At 40.0% G+C, this 16,877-nt stretch overlaps 1 protein-coding gene across 14 annotated transcripts in view; it reads left to right on the forward strand.

Moving 5' to 3' along the window:
* Positions 1-16,877, forward strand: part of ERC1 (ELKS/RAB6-interacting/CAST family member 1) — a 547,409-nt gene that overhangs the window by 401,695 nt on the left and 128,837 nt on the right. For all 14 annotated transcript variants that reach the window (XM_073020334.1, XM_073020331.1, XM_073020338.1 and 11 more), the window contains one exon: positions 10,671-10,815. In XM_073020334.1, the coding sequence (XP_072876435.1) occupies positions 10,671-10,815 (145 nt within the window). The remainder of the gene's footprint in view (positions 1-10,670; positions 10,816-16,877) is intronic.

The raw sequence follows: 16,877 nt of genomic DNA on the forward strand, positions 1-16,877 counted from the left end.
CCAGAGTCTGGGAAGTCTAGGCTGCAGTTGTCCGCGATCTTACCACTGCACTCCAGCCTGGGTGATGGGAGTGAGACTCTGTCTCAAAAAAAGAAAAAAGGTGGGCATAGAAGATGAATGGAAGATACTCAAAGATAGACCCACTAAATTGACAAGATGCTATTTCAGTCTCTGGCCTAAAAAAAAAAAATGGCCTGTTTTTATTAAACTAGTAAACAATTTGTAGAAATGCATGATTAGATTAAATGAGTTTTGGAGGCCACCTTGGTAAGGGAAGCTAGAACTGCTTCTACCAGGAGGCCTGCTGCCTCCGTAATCTTGACACTAACACTAAGACCTTTATCTAAAACCTTAGCCAGAATCCCATTCTCCCGTCATGAACATGGAATGAAAATCCGTCATGAGTTGGTTTTCACGAAAGTGCCTCCAGGAAAGCAAAGCTCCAGAACGCTGGGCCACAGAGTACCACATTTGTAAGACCATGATTATTCATTAAAAACGGAGTTGTAGTTTTTGGAAAGCCTTTGCTTAGTATGGGATGAAACTAGCAGCTTGACTCTGTATGCAGTATGGGGAAAGAGTGGAAAGAATGTCCAGAGTTCCCTGGGACCTTCTTTAGAGCCATGGGGCTGAATTTTATTTAAAATATTCACGGAAGAGCACCTGGATTCCAGTGCTGCTTAAAGTCATTCTGTGTTTCCATTGCAGTTCCTTACTTGCTTTTAGACCTTTTATCTTCAAGTTGTTTTATTTTGTTGCTAGTATTTCTTCAGGTGTCATGATCTTACAGCCCTGTAGAAGATAAGACACACTATTGGGTGCATGTGAATTTGAACCAAATATTGGAATTCCTATAAATACATCATTTCTTGAACACATTTTCAGTATCACTGTAAATGATGTGTAACATTAAATGGCCAAAAACAAGTCATTCACAGAGATTCTGCATCATATTCAGTCGGACAGCACCGAAGCTGTGGTTGTATATTTTTAACTAGACTTAAGGAAAAAGGACATCAGGACCCCAGCAAAGTTGGCAGCATTCCCCAGGTCTTATGAGTTCTTCTGCCCTAGACCTTTTCTCATCTGCTTTGTCCATCTGATCTTGGCACTTGCCAGCTCTGCCTTCTTAGTCCAGCAGTGGCTAGATAAGAACTAGTGATCTTTAGAAGTCTCTCCCTCCCTCTCTCTCTCTCTCTCTCTCTGTCTGTCTGGAGAATACAGTAAAGAGTTGGAAAAGAAGACTCGAAAAAATATTCATAGGGTAATTTGTATCTTCCACATTATTTAAATTTGGAAACATAAACGTACTTTGTGCTTGAATCATACTAGGTGAAATGAGCCAGAGACAAAAGGCCGAATGCTGTGTGATCCTGCTTGTATGAGGTACCTGGAGTAGTCAGGTTCAAACACACAGGAAGTAGAATGGTGGCTGCCAAGAGCTGGAGTGGGCAAAGGAGGAGTGTTAGCATTTCACACGTAGAGAGCTTCTTTTTGGGAAAATGAAAAATCTTTGGATATGGATGGTGGTGATAGTTACCCAACAATGTCAGTGTACTTAATGCCACGAAATACATGCTTTAAAATGGTTTAAAATGGTAAATTTTATGTTATCTATATTTGACCATAGGTTAAAAAAAAAGTGCTTATACTTACCATGTTTGCTATATGAGAACATTCCTCATTCAGAAGATTTTATGGTTTTTAAACTAACGTGTTTGAGAAATAGTGTAAATACAATAAAATGCAGACATTTGAGACGTACGTTTTAGGGGTTTGTCAAGCTGCAGTCGTTTCCAGGAGCTTCTCTCTGTCCCTTTCTACTCACTCTCCATTTCCCACTGCAGCCCCTGGCAACGACTGATCTGCCTCCTACTGTAGATTAGAATACAATTCATTTTTATATTTTTTAAACAAATTTGGAATATATAAACTTGTTTTTTAACAAGGGGAGATAGAAATGTCGAGTTTTTGCCCATCTGAGAAGCAGATAGAGGCTTTGTAGCAGAAGCCTCAAGAGCACAGTACAACTGAGTCTTCTAAACTTGCCATACTCTTGTATGAATATGCTCATTTTTCAGAAAAGGTGAAGGAAAAAACTGAAGGCAAGTTTTCCACCCACAATTTTGTTCAGTGTCATTTACTAAGCTATAATCACCAGCAGTTTCTGCCTTTAGGATGTTAATTTTGATCCTTTTCAAGAACTTGTGAAAAATGGAAGTCAGTCCATATTGGGATAACTTCTCTACCCATTCCCTTGTGAGCATATTTCTTTCCTTTTTTTTTTTTTTTTTTCTTTTTTCTGGAGACAGGGTCTTGCTCTGTCACCTAGACTGGAATGTAGTGTGGTACGACCGTGGTTCACTGCAGCCTCAACCTGCTGGGCTCAAAGGATGCTTCCACCTCAGCCCCCCGGGTAGCTGGGACTGTAGGCATGTACCACCAGGCCCAGCTAGTTTTTTTAAATTTTTTTGCAGAGATGAGGTTCCACTATGTTGGACAGGTTGGTCTCGAACTCCTGGGCTCAAATGATCCACCTGCCTCAGCCTCCCAAATTGTTGCCATTACAGGTGTGTTTCTCACTGTGTAGGTCAGTTCCTTTCCCTTGTTTTAGGAGATGGAGAAACATGAGATGAGCAGCAAATGAGAAACTTGGACATGGTGCTTTGCACAGGACTTGCCGTCATGCTGCAGGAAGGCGGTGCTAGGCAGGACCCCAGCGCGCACTGTTGGAACAATGCCCTAAAGTAGCCTATATTTGGTGACCCTTGAAAGTTTCTTTGTAGCATTTAAGCATAAATGTGATAGTTATTTTAGTTATTTTGTGTTGCATATTCATTGACTAGCATAGCAGTCTTTCACTTAGAGTCCTAACTGCAATTCTTGAATCCAGGAGTCAGACAGCAGCATTTTATTCTTCATTCTTTAGAAATTGTTTTTGTAATATAAGATTTTTACTTCTAACACATCTCTAGTAGCAGCATCCTGGCCTTTCTCCTTGCAGAACCTTGTAATCTCTCCTCATTACCTTCAGCTCAGTCTTTCTAAGACCTTTCTTTACTTCTCTAAAACTTTTGGTATTTCTGTATTATGCACAAAATCAAATCATTTCTCATTCAGCATTTTTGTGTACCCTCTGCCTGTCGGTTCTGGTCAGAACCCTCAAGGATTTCACATTCTGTGTTTACTCCTTAGGCCACCATTCCAGACCATCCCTCCTCTGATTTAGAGCTACCTCTTCAGCTTCTCTGCCATTTCCTGTCCCTGTAGACACTCCCTAATCCAGTTCTATGATGTGTCCTCACATGTGACTGGTGCTTTCACACTTGCCACTCTGTCTTTCTTATTGCTCTGTCAAAATAGGGCCCGTCTCAGTTCCCACGTCCTTAGCCTGAGGTGACTCCTCTCTGCTGCACTACTTCAGCACTTACTGCCCAGGCAATATGTTTGGCACTTACCATTTATTGTTTCTTCTCATTAAGTTATTTTAAAATCTTAGAGTTGAAAATGACAGTCTCACCACTGAAAACAAAATTACTTGCACAGTATCTCTGATAATCTATTTAAACACGTAGTCATGGAAAGATCTATAATTTTTTGGCTTTCCAATTCTACTTATTAACAAATATTAATACACTAGCCGTTCCTTTTATAAACCAAAGTCTCTCTCTTTTATGACTTCTCCCACTTTGGTAACAGTTGTGCCCTCTGGACACACACAGATTCAATGTTCTGTTTTTGCAAAACCTACCTTAAAAATTTTGGTAGCAGTGATTGTGCTATGTTAGTAAATCTTTTTAGATTAATTAACATACCCTTATATAATCCCATTATATCATCTTCCTTTGATCCCTTCTACTTTTGTACCCTCTTAAATTATGGCATATAGAATTGAACCTAGTGAACCAGATGTCAGCTGTTCAGTTGGAGAAAACACAAGTCTTTCTTTCTTTAAATGAAATGTAGATTACCCAAAGCTCATGGTTTGTTTCTAGTTGTAGTTTCTTTTATGTTTATCTTCCTTCTGCGCTCTGCTAACTTGCCTGGATGCTACTGGCCTGGAAAAAAAAAAAAATGCCTTAAAAGTATGGTGAAATACAGCTTCAGAATAGGTGAAAACACTGAACAGCTGGGCAACCACCACAACAGGTAGAAATGAAGTCAGAATCAGAGCAGCTATTGGTTCAAGATACATGTATTATGAGCCCACTCTGTGCTGGGAACTATTCTTAGCATTTGGGGTACATTAGAGAATAAAACAGACGAAGATCCTGTCTTTGTACAGTTTGTATTCCAATCATTCCTAAGCACAGGCTTTGGGCAAACAATGAAGACTAGCAGATATGATCAGTGTATCAAGTAACTGCAGCCCTCAATAAAATAAAACAAGAAAGCTGAAGCAGTTTCGGCTAATGCAATGTAGAACATTAACAATATTTGAAAGCTTTTAGTTTTCATAAGGTTGATGTAAGGATTAAATTACTTAGTTAAGGCCAGGCGCAGTGGCTCACGCCTGTAATCCCAGCACTTCGGGAGGCCGAGGCAGGCGGATCATGAGGTCAGGAGATCGAGACCATCCTGGCTAACATGGTGAAACTCCGTCTCTACTAAAAATACAAAAAATTAGCCGGGCGTGGTGGCGGGCGCCTGTAGTCCTGGCTTCTTGGGAGGCTGAGGCAGGAGAATGGCGTGAACCTGGGAGGCGGGGCTTGCAGTGAGCTGAGATGGCATCACTGCACTCCAGCCTGGGTGACAGAGCAAGACGTCATCTCCAAAAAAAAAAAGTAAAAATAGCAGCATTGTGATAATACCTAAAAGATAGACACAACCGAAGTGTCCATGATGGATGAGTGGATAAAGAAATGCGGTGTGTGCACGCCGTGGAATATTGTTCAGCCTTGAAAAAGGAGAGTCTGCCACACGCTACATGGATGAGCCTTGAAATCATCATGTTAAGTCAAATGAGCCAGTCACAAAAAGACAAATACTGTTTGATTCCACTTACAGGAGGTGCCTAGAGAAGTCAAATTCACAGAGATAGAAAGTAAATGGTGACTGCCAGAGGCTGGGGGAGGTGGAAAAGAGGAGTTACTGTTTATGGGTGTGGTTTCACCTTTGTAAGATGAAAAGAGCTCTGGAGATTGGTTGCACAACAATCTAAATGTACTTTACTGAACGGCTCATGTATAAATGGTTATGGTAAATTTTATGTGTGTTTTACCACAACTAAAAAAAATCTAAAAGATAAAAATTAATGAGCTAATAAACCGAAAGACCAATAAACCAGAAACGTTAAACAGTTTTGAAGAGGTAAATCATAAACATACTATAATCAGAGAAACAGACCCTACCCATGTAGAAGAATCAAAAAACATTTACAGAGCAAATGCCTGTTAATATCATCCAAACTGTATAAGTGCTGAAAGAAGATGCTGAATGGAAAGAAATTAGCAGTTAAGTGAGAGGCCAGATTTTGAAGGAGAGAAAGCTACAGGCATTTCAGGCAGAGGACGTAACATAAACCTAAGTGAAAACACATAGCAGCTCCATGACAGAGTCCTTGGAAGACAATAGGGAAGAAATGGGTTAAAAAATTGTAGGTGATCCTGAATATTAGGCCACAATATTTGCTATGGCAAGAGACCTAATGACGGTGACCTTGGAAAAGTAGGACAGTATAGAATGATGGAGAAATCAGAGAAGAGGCTTTAAGAATAACGCAGGCCCAAGATAAAAGGGTGGGAGTGACCTGCGCATACAAAACAGTGGGTACATTAAAAACTATTAGACAAGAAGAGCCAGCAAAACTTGGATATTAGCCAGTGAGAGCAGAGAAGAAATCAAATGATTTAAATGTGGTCAGCCTGTGGATCCAGGAATATGATGGCTCTATTAACATTAAAAGGGTAATTTGTTATGGTGGAAGGAAAAGTTAATTTCGTGTTGACATTTTACATTAAAGAGATATTTCTGGGCACCTAAATCAAGATGACCTACAGAGGACATAAGATGTACAGGGACCAAAGATGGCGAGAGCAGGCATTTCAGTGAGGTCCACCCACAGAGGCTCTCCCATGGACTATGGTTTTCAGAGTGTATTTAAGTAGTGTGTCTACCGTAGTCTCTGAAACCTCTGCAAGGGAAGCTGAAGAATCTAGTCCTTAGAGGATATCTTCAGTTAGTTTACTACTCACTCTTGATAGTTAATTGGTTAAATAACAAGGAAGGCAGCAGAATCAAAGGTTTATTTAGTCCATCAGCAGGAGAATCTAGATTTCAGATTTATCTTGAAATTAGAGTAAATTAAACTATTCCTACGTGTCCATGACATTAAAATATCCAGAGCTACTTATCTTGTTCTTGTTTTCATCTGGTATTTTTCCAGATATTTTCAGTATTATAGAATGTATAGAACATGATTACGCAATCATTCAATTTGGCATACTTGGTTGGAGGAGGACCGAATAATAAACCTTGGTAACATCCCTTCATTCATACTCCTCTTTTTGTCTTGCATTTCTGTTAAACACACACACATACTTAGGACTCATTCAGATTTTTAACCACCATATTCCAATGCTAATTATGGTCTCTTATTTACTGGCAATGGAAGGCTAATGTGGTGGTGGTCTCAAGTATTCAGGAATATTATTCAAAAGCATTTTGAGCTCCATTTGCCTTTGATGTTTGCCTCCAGTTTCTGACCTTTGCCCAGATGGGGGAAGGGGTAGAGGAGCTGGTCCTACTATTTCCTGAAGCCCAGATGCCACAGCACAGTCCTTTTCCAGACGTCTTGATTCTATTAGAATCTGCAGGTCAAAGGGCAGACTCAACTGGCCTGGTAGTTTCAAGCACCAGGGATAGAGTGAATAGACTACTGTAATGACTTAAAGTTGGATTTCTGCTGCTACCTACTCAGTACGCTCGTAATGTGCGTGTTGGTCATGCAGCGGGTGGGGGGATTACTAATCGCTTTGAAAGATTTCGTGTCCACATTTTCTTTTTCTTTTTCTTTTTTTTGTTTTAACTGTGGAAAAGAAGGGAACAGAGCAAGGAGAGTAATTTGACGAGAAGAGCATTGCAGTTCTTATTTTGCCCTGGGCTTGTGGCATACATATATTACCGTTCGCATTTTATGTGCTTGGATTACTCCCTAGGGACTCGTGGGAATGAAGTCAGAATGTGCTACAGTAGCAAGTCTGCCTTCTCTGTGGATAGTCTTCAGTTAGTGAAGCTCTTAAAGTCAGTGATTAATTCCTCTGAGGTTCCATTTCCTTAAAATATTTATATCAGTATTAGAATAGGTGATCTCAAACCACTGACTCAGATTAAAAGAAATTATAAAAAGGAATTATTTCTGGTAATTTTTATTTTCTTTATAGTTTTCTGTATCTTTCAGTTTTTCTTCAGTGACTGTGTACTGCTTTTATCAGAAAATACTTTTTGTCAAAGAAGCAATTATATTGAATAGACAACTATTAAAATAAGATTCTTTTTCAATTTGCTTGGTTTTGTTTTTCGTTGTGAATTCCATTCCCTCTGAAAATCAGAGTATTTTTAACATTTTTGAGTTTAGACACTCTCAAGTGTGCCTTGTAAAACTTAATCAGGTGAGTTCAACTATACCATATCGTCCTTTCTAACAGATATATTTGAGGAACAACAATTTTTCTTATTTCCTAAAAGTCTTTGCTGTTACTGTTTACTGGCTTTCACATTCTTGCCTATCCTCCACATTTTTTCCAAGAGGTTGTTCTCCCTCATAGTATCCACTTCAAATTTACCAGAATTGTAACCGAGTGAACAATACTGTCTTTGTCCCTTTTGGAAAATAAAAGAAAAACCTAAAAGCTGGTATACCTATCAAATATAGACATTACTCAGAATTCACATGATTATGTGTACAATATATAATCAAAACATTTTATTCTGTTGACTATGAATTGCCCTTCTTAGGCACCTATACATGTAACAATCAATGTCGGGAGTATACGTTTTAAATGGAAAGGACAAAGCCATGATAGTCTGTTAGGGAAGTTTTGGAGGATGAGAGCTGTGGTCATAGGGAGAAAGTTTGATTCTGTATAGTCCGTAGCATGTTATCACTGCTCAGGAAAGAAATAGCATCAGTGAAATAAAATCTCTATTTGAATTGCATAAAAAACCCTTCAAATTGTGTGTCTTATTACAAAGACATTATTCCAGTGGCTCAGACTCCAATGCCACGTTCCTTAAAACTTTGAAATTAGAAATCTAAATTGTCATCTGTTATTTCATATTGTGATTTGCAAATTTGGCATTTTACCCCAGAGATTAACTGTACCACACTGGCTGTCCAAACATACCATTTATGAAAGAGTTTGGAATTCAGTGACAAAGCTTCAACAATATGGAATCATTTTTACTATGTCATATTACAATATTTTCCTTAAGCATAAAATAGGCCTCAAGTCCGATCACCTTTGTCTTTTGCATTCAGCAAAGGTGCTGGTATTTCAATCTAATTAGATAGAGTAATTTATCTGTCATTCATCTGCTGCTGCTATTTCAATCTAATTAGATCATTTATCTGTCATTCATCTTCTGCTGCTTGCCTGCTACTAAATGTGTGATTCTGACTCTTGGTGCACAGAAATGTAGCGCCCTTACTGGGAAAGCACGCTGCGGCTTCCAGCTTGGTCAGTCTTCGAGCTTCCCAAAAGGGAACAGATGACCGCAATCAACAGGAAACTGTGTCGTTAGACCATCTTGAACCCTTTCACCTTTAAGCTTATTTCGCCACTTAACATATTTTTTTCAAGTGGTCCGTGGATATATTTAGACTGTCATTATCCCTTTAGTGTTGACTGGATCCTCGTGGTGTAAGTTGCCTGCCGTTTCTTAGAATTACGTAGTGTGGGGACAGTGCGACGAGGACCTTCTCTCCTCTTCCAGCAGCAAAACCAGTGAAACGGACCTTTATTTCCATGATGTAAACCGAGCATACATCTTCCACTTGTTAGTTTTGCTTTCAGAGTTGAGTATACCTACGCATCCAGAATAAAGAATAGCCATTAGAATATTCAGTAGACAGTCTTCCAGTTTGTGGCTAAACTAAAACTCTTCCATATGACTGCTATTGAAGCTCAATTATCTTAACAAAAGACAGAAGCAAGGTTAAACTTGGGCAATGCATTCTCAGATTCAGCATTTCCTCAGGTCAAAAGCTCAGGCCACTTATATGGTTCCTATAAATCAAACATGTCTTCTTTCATAAAAGATGAGCCGCTGACAAATGCATTTTGGATTATGAAACTAATTGTTCACCAACTTCGTTATGATTATTTTGTAAATGTCTTACATCAACCTCCCCACTAAATCCACCTTTTTTTTCTTTGGACGCAAACCATAAAGTAATTATTAGCTAAACCACAAGGAATCTGTAAAGTTTAAATTACTGTTTCAAAGTGTGCAGATCATTGCCAATAAAGCCACAACTGCAAACTTATTTGCATTGATGAGATAAAATGAATGATCGATGTTCATAATGCCCCAGGAATAGACAGCTGTGTCTCCATATCCACTTTATTAAAGTTTGCGGTTCGTTGTACACTGTATGCATGAGAATTTTTTCAGTGTCAGTAATGCCTCAAGTGGTCTGGAAGCTACAGAATAATTATCAAAGGAATAAATTAAATGGATAAAGTAAGTGATAGGATTATTCTTATAGAAAGTAACTTTGTTTACTTTTCAAGTTCAACTGCAACTATAGGAACTCTTTTTAAAATATAAAATGAAATACTACGTTCTTACTAATATAGTTTTTTTTTTTAAAGGTAAACAATTTTTATTTATTTATTTTTTTGAGATAGGGTCTCAGTTTGTCCACCCATGCTGGAGTACAATGGTGCCATCTCAGCTCACTGCAACCCCACCTCCCAGGCTCAAGAGATCCTCCTGCCTTAGTCTCCCGAGTAGTGAGTAGCTGGGACCATAGGCGTGTGCCACTGCACCCAGCTAATTTTTGTGGGGTTTTGCCATGTCGCCTAGGCTGGTCTCAAACTCCTGGCCTCAAGTGATCCACCCGCCTCGGCCTCCCAAAGTGCTGGGATTACAGGCACAAGCCACCACGCCTGGCCTAAATATTTTTTAAACTTTATTTTATCTTAGTAAGAAGACTTAACATGGGATCTACCCTCTTAATCACTTAAGTGTACAATGTAGTATATTGTTAATTACAGGGAGAACGCCACACAGCAGATCTCTAAAACTTACTCATCTTACGTAACTTAGGCCTTATGCCCACTGATTAGCAACTCCCCGTTTCCCCCCTCTCTCTCTTGCAACCACCGTTCTACTCTCCGTTTGCATGAGTTTGACTATTTTAGATACCTCATGTAAATGGAATCATGCAGTATTTGTCTTTCTGTGACTGGCTTATTTCACTTAGCCTAATATAGGGGAACTTATTAAGATAGCAATATAACAACATGATACAGACATTTAGAGTCAGATTAGCCTGAATGAGATTCCTGGCTGTACCATTGTCTCCAAGTGTGAACTTGGGCAAGCTGTGTAAACTCTGAAAGTCTTGGTTTTATTACCCTTAAAATGGGGATAATGATAATAGTAACTTTGAAGAAGTGTTAGAAGGGGTAAATCACGCTGTTGGCATTTTCTTTCTTTTGCAGGCAAGAAGCTCTTCTGGCTGCCATTAGTGAAAAGGATGCCAACATAGCCCTCCTGGAGCTTTCGTCCTCTAAGAAAAAGACCCAGGAGGAAGTGGCTGCACTGAAGCGGGAGAAGGATCGTCTGGTCCAGCAGCTTAAGCAGCAGGTATTATTAAATGCCAGGAGGAGAGTCAGTGGGGCCAGCCCTCACACCGTCTCTACACGGGTCTCTGCCAGCTTGTACTTTCAGGTCTCTTGTTTCCTGTTAGACATCTGATCACTGGAGCTAGTTAGTTTCCATCATTAGAGACTTTGTACCTCCACAAATCTGTGTCTAGGAAATGCAGAGCATTCTTGGTGAGAGTGCTGTTTTGGACAATGTCACAGGTCTTCTGTGAGAATGTTTTTTAACTTTGTACAACGGATTGTAGAAATTAGTGAAATTAGCCCATTTGACATGAAACGGCTTTTTTTTTTTTAAACATCCAGCAAGATTTCTATGACAGCAGCCACTAAGGGTATTTTCATGAGAAGATTTTCAGTTATTCAGGATTGGGTAAGCTCTGAAGATAAGAACAAAGGTTGGCCCTTTTCTTTTCCAGCCTAAATGCTCTCAAAATTTAATGCTTTTGTATTCATGTAACGCCTTTTGTTTGTGAAAATAAAAGCTAAAATTTTCCCCTTTGATGATGGTTGCAAGGAGTGTGAATGTACCTAATACACAAAACCATCAACTTAAAAATCATTAAAATGATAACGTTTTATATTAGACATATGTTACCACAATAAAAAAAATGGGGAAAAACATTTCCCTTTGAAGATAAGGAGAGTGCTGGATGTTTACATCGGCCGTGCTTGAGCTTCAGCACTCCTGACTGAGTGCTCCTGGCTGTGCGCAGCACCCGCGTCCCCGCCTCCGTGACTGTCTCCTGCATTCCCAGTCACGTTGTCTGTACATTTTGGCTGACCAGGTGTGTTCTTCTCCCTCAAGTCATGAGACCAAGAAAGAGCTTTTCAAGTAAAGAAAGTTCTTTTTTTCTATTTTTGGAGGTCAGTCATCAACTGATGGTATTTTGGTATAATGTTTATATTAACAACAATCAATATTTAAACAACGAAGTTATTTTCTCTGTGGATCAAATTAAAACTGCTTAGAAATAGAGTTTATATGTATTTATGTTGCACACTTTGCTGAGAAAATACCAAAAGATGTCTTTTTTCGGCAGGATGGATAGTTGACCTGCAAAAAGTAACCCATTGCTCATTCACAAGTGAAAGAAAACTTTTCCAGGGACCTAAAATACTTTTTAGCAAGAAGAGGACGTCATCTAATATTTTGACTACCTGTTACGTAAAATAGGAAGAATGTGCTTATTATTAAAGACATCCATCCAGTAGTTGAAAACTGAAATTTGGCTCATCAAGGCTGATAATAGCAAATTGGAGGATATTATTGAAGAAAGGAGTTCACTGCTCCGTGAGTTTATATATTTAGCAATATCAGTTATCTTAAGTACTTAGGCTTGAATACATAGGCCTATGATTTAAGCGGTTCATGATCCCTTCACTTAAGACACCAAATAGAATTGAGTACCTAGCAGACCAGAATACCGTACCTCATTCACAGTGGTTTTTGATTACTGGCCTCTGAAGACCATATGTTTTCATTATGTGAAAATTAAGGAAATTGGCCGAGCACGGTGGATCACGAGGTCAGGAGATCGAGGCCATCTGGCCAACATGGTAAAAGCCCATCTCCACTAAAAATACAAAAATTAGCTGGATGTGGTGGCGGGCGTCTGTAGTCCCAGCTACTTGGGAGGCTGAGGCAGGAGAATCACTCGAGTCCAGGAGGTGGGGGTTGCAGTGAGCCGAGATCACGCCACAGCACTAGCCTGGTGACAGAAGGAGACACCGTCTCAAAAAAAAAGAAGAAAATTACGGAAATTAACTAATCTATAAGCTTATAACCTTAGAAGGAAGTAGCTAAGAAATTCTCAGTGTCTTTATATCAAACCATATGCCTTGAATTTTCTGTAGTGATGTGTCCTGTATACAGAGAAAAATAACAACAGTTCTCAGGAGTCCTTCCTACAGCCATCTCCTGCCTCCCTTTTACATTCCTGCCCTTTCAAAATGTATCTGGATGCTGTGAGCAAGAAGGAAGGAGTCTTGCCAGAGGCATTTGATTGTTTAATTCCTCCAAGAGTGTGTACTAACTTTTGGACAAGGGAGAGGCCTTTTGGAAAGAGGATATGGCATCAATGCTGTTTTAATTTAAAGCTTCTAGTCCTTGAATTGCTGGAATGTGCCTCAATCTAAAGGCTATTTCCTAACAGGGAAGCCGTCAGCACTGGCCAGGCTTTCCGGCAAATGGAGCTGCCGCTGCCTGATAGGCTCTTGGCATTCACATGTGATTCCTGTCGTCAGAAAGAGGGGAAGCAAGGAGGGATGTATAGATTTGGGGTTCACTTTCTAATATGGTCCCAATTTACTTATCCTCTCTAACCACCCCCCCACCCCCCAGGGTAACTTGTCTCCTTGACCCATTCATGGCAAAGCAGCACTTGGAGAGGCTGCATCAGAGGAAGGGGCCAGGGCCAGTGAAAAAACTAAAAACGAAAGGCTGTCTAACAAGCTCCAGATGTTCTGTGGTGGGTGCCAGCCCGTGTGTTCAGACCTTAAGTCATGAAGAAGCCCTGCTGCGATTGTCAGGTCCCCGCACGAGATTTCGTGTAAACTCAGATAGAACCCTGGAAAGCACTAATACAATCTGTTTAGTCACAGCAGCTGTCACCAGATGGCCTTTCTCTCAGCATTATTTTCTTCTTTTCACCTCCAGAATTTTACAGCCTCCATATTGTACTGGTTGCTAGTGTGAAATCCGGTTTTGCCGCTGTGTGCTCTACACAGATGTGTCATAGGCAGGCTGGGCTTTTCAGGACAGGCTGGGAATTTTTTTTTTTTTCTTCCTGTTTTTAAGAGTCGACTATAACAGTATAAAAGTAAAGGCTACAAACTTAAACTGATTTGGTTTGAATCTAGATAATCTCATTTACAACTATAATTTTGTAATCCTCTACATTAGAATTAATTGTCATATAATATATTCTTTGATTCCAGTATTTTGTAGGCATGGGGGATACAAAGGCACAGTACTCGTCTTAAAGGAACTCACAGGCTAATGCATCGAACACTGGTTGTTCTAGACGTTTGGCAGACATTCTGTATTGGTCCGCTTTCACACTGCTTTAAAGTACTACCTGCGACTGGGTAATTTAAAGACGAGAGGTTTAATTGACTCACAGATCCACATGGCTGGGGAGCCCTCAGGAAACGTACAATCATGGTGGCAGGTGAAGGGGTAGCAAGGCACATCTTACATGGTGGCAGGAGAGAGGGAGCGATCAAGCGAGGAACTGCCACACCCTTTTAAACCATCAGATCTCGTGAGAACTCACTATCTTGACAACAGCAAAGGGGAAATCTGCCCGCATGATCCAGTCGCCTCCCACCAGGCCCCTCCCCTGACACTTGGGGATTACAGTTCGAGGTGAGGTTTGGGTGGGGACACAGAGCCAAATCGTATCACATTCTGTGGAAGGTGGTCCTGGCCTTGCCAGCTTTTTCTGCTGACAGCTTTAGCAGCTCCTCCAAACATTATGTAACTTATTTACCCATTCACTTCAGATTTACCTCACAGAGTTGGCGTGAAATTAAATAAGATAGCAAACCTAAAGTGCTTAGAATCCCCACTTCCATTCTCTATCACTGATAGCCCTGTTCATGGTGAGAACTGTGCCATAGGAAGCATGGCTCTTATTCCTTTTTTTTTTTTTTTTTTTTTTTTTTTTGAGACAGAGTTTCGCTCTTTTGCCCAGGCTGGAGTGCAGTGGCACGATCTCGGCTCACTGCAACCTCCGCCTCCTGGGTTCAAACAATTCTCTGCCTCAGCCTCCTGAGTAGCTGGGATTATAAGTGCCTGCCACCATGCCTGGCTAATTTTTTGTAATTTTAGTAGAGACAGGGTTTCACCATCTTGACCAGGCTGATCCTGAACTCCTGACCTCGTGATCCACCCGCCTCTGCCTCCCAAAGTACTGGGATCACAGGCGTGAGCCACCGCCCCCAGCCTGGCTCTAATTCTTGGTTATTTCTAACCACTTTATTTAAATGTGCAGACTCACATAGTGATCAGAATTACACAACTAGCACATGGTGTTCCACTCCTCTGAGGAAGAACATATTTCTCAGGGCAGTTAGGGAAAAGAGGTAGAGGTACTTTTTATCCTTCCTTTTTTCCACCTGTTCTTTTTAATGATATGACTCTAATGTAGAATTTTTAAAAAATAATTCTAAATTCTAATATGTCTTTCTTAAATTTTAAATTTTCATCACTGAAGAACATTTAAATGCCCATCTGCCTGAAGTCCTCAACATTAGGAAAATGATAACTCCCAAGCATACATCCCATCTCACTCGCCTTCTAGTTCTGTGATTTTCCACGTTACCTGCCTGTTCTAAATATCCCCGAGTAGTATAACTTTTCATAATCCTGTGAAAACACAGCAGTGACAACAATGGCCACCACGTACCACTTGACTGTAGTGTGTGGGGCACAAGGGCTTCCTATCACAGGATCTTCCCCACAGCTCTGGATAGTATCTTCGTTATGTAGAGGAAGCACTTCAGACCCAAAAACGTTAAAATTGTGGCTAAATTTCCACGAAGACTAAGTGGTGGACCCAGAATTAGAAGTGATCTCTTCTCTCCCTTACCATCTTATGTGAAGATTCCAGATGGTTGGTAATTAGATTGTATTAGAATTAGAATAATACGAACAATGCTATTTTATGTTTTTATGATACTCATTTGTTTCCCTGAGAGACAGAAAAGGGTATCTATTTATACTCCAGCCCTTCCCCTCTCTGTCGATAAAGAACCAGAAACAAAAAGGAAATGGTGTGATTTGTTTCCCTTGGGTTTCCCTTTTCCCTGTTCCAGGCTGAGCATCACCTTTCTGTACACGAGGTCTTTCTCCCGTCGTCCCAGCACTACTTCCTTGAGATTACATCAGGTGATCCAGTTGGTCTTGGGAATGATCCTATATTCTTCAGTCGAGCATTTTCATAGAGTAGTTTTCTACTGTGTTATGTGTATTTTACTTGCTTAATCCTCCGAAGACCGCTTTATTTCCCTAATCACTAAGTTCTTGATGGAAAGAGTATTTCACTATTGCCCTAAGTACTTTCAGTAGGTATGGTATGAAAAAATACCTGAATCAAGTGAATAATATTTTGAGTGCCTGTCTTTTATTAACTTCTGTCCACTCTCTAGTTAACAATTTTTAGTCTCTCGTGGCACTGCATATGATACCTTGTATGATACCTTGACTCTTGTTGTTTCATCAGGTAAAGTTGAGTACTTTGACATTCGCTGAGCAGGTCGGGAAACCCAGCCTATGCTCTGAATTGGCTGTTTCTGCAGTCTAGCAGACGTTCTGGCACACATTTACGCATCTGTGAACCCACATTTGTACTTGCTTTCACACTTCCCCTCCCCTGTGAGAATGCTGGTTACCGTAATAACAGGATTCAGTGCTCTGTCCACATACCCCACTCAGAAACAATGTGTCCCCTAAGATGGACTCACTATCTTTTGATTCATTTATTTGGGATTATTTTACTCCTTCATTGTTAGTGAATAGAAAATGTATATAGGTTAATGCCTTTCTTATTTTGACTTTAACTTTTCTCACATGATGTAGGACTGGCCATTGACCTTTAAATGACTGTATATCATCTATCTTTTCCTCCTCGTGGCATTAAAGGCTGCTGTCCACTGTAGTAGCATGGTGTACTAATTATGAAGTTGCGGTTGAAAACACACTTTTATCATCACCACTCTAGGCACTTGGAACTTTCCGAATAAATCATTATTTGGACGAAAATTTCCTAGGCTTATTATTTATTGGTACAAAGGTGAATACCTTTTGGAAGGTTCAGTCAGCTCCCTTTGTTTGGAACTTAGGGTTATGACAACAGTAAAATAGTATCGTTTCAGCTTTCAGTTTTGGTGGACATGAGCTTTGCTCACAGCTTTCATGAGAGAAAATGCAGTTTCGTTATTTATTCTTCTCTAGCCGAACTCAAATCATTTTGCTGGTTTGAAATGTGTCTTGTTTACCTATCTCAGAGTTTTGAGTGAAGAATATAAGTTGTTTTGTAT

The sequence above is a fragment of the Chlorocebus sabaeus genome, chromosome 11, assembly GCF_047675955.1.
Source record: "Chlorocebus sabaeus isolate Y175 chromosome 11, mChlSab1.0.hap1, whole genome shotgun sequence".
NCBI lineage: Eukaryota > Metazoa > Chordata > Mammalia > Primates > Cercopithecidae > Chlorocebus > Chlorocebus sabaeus.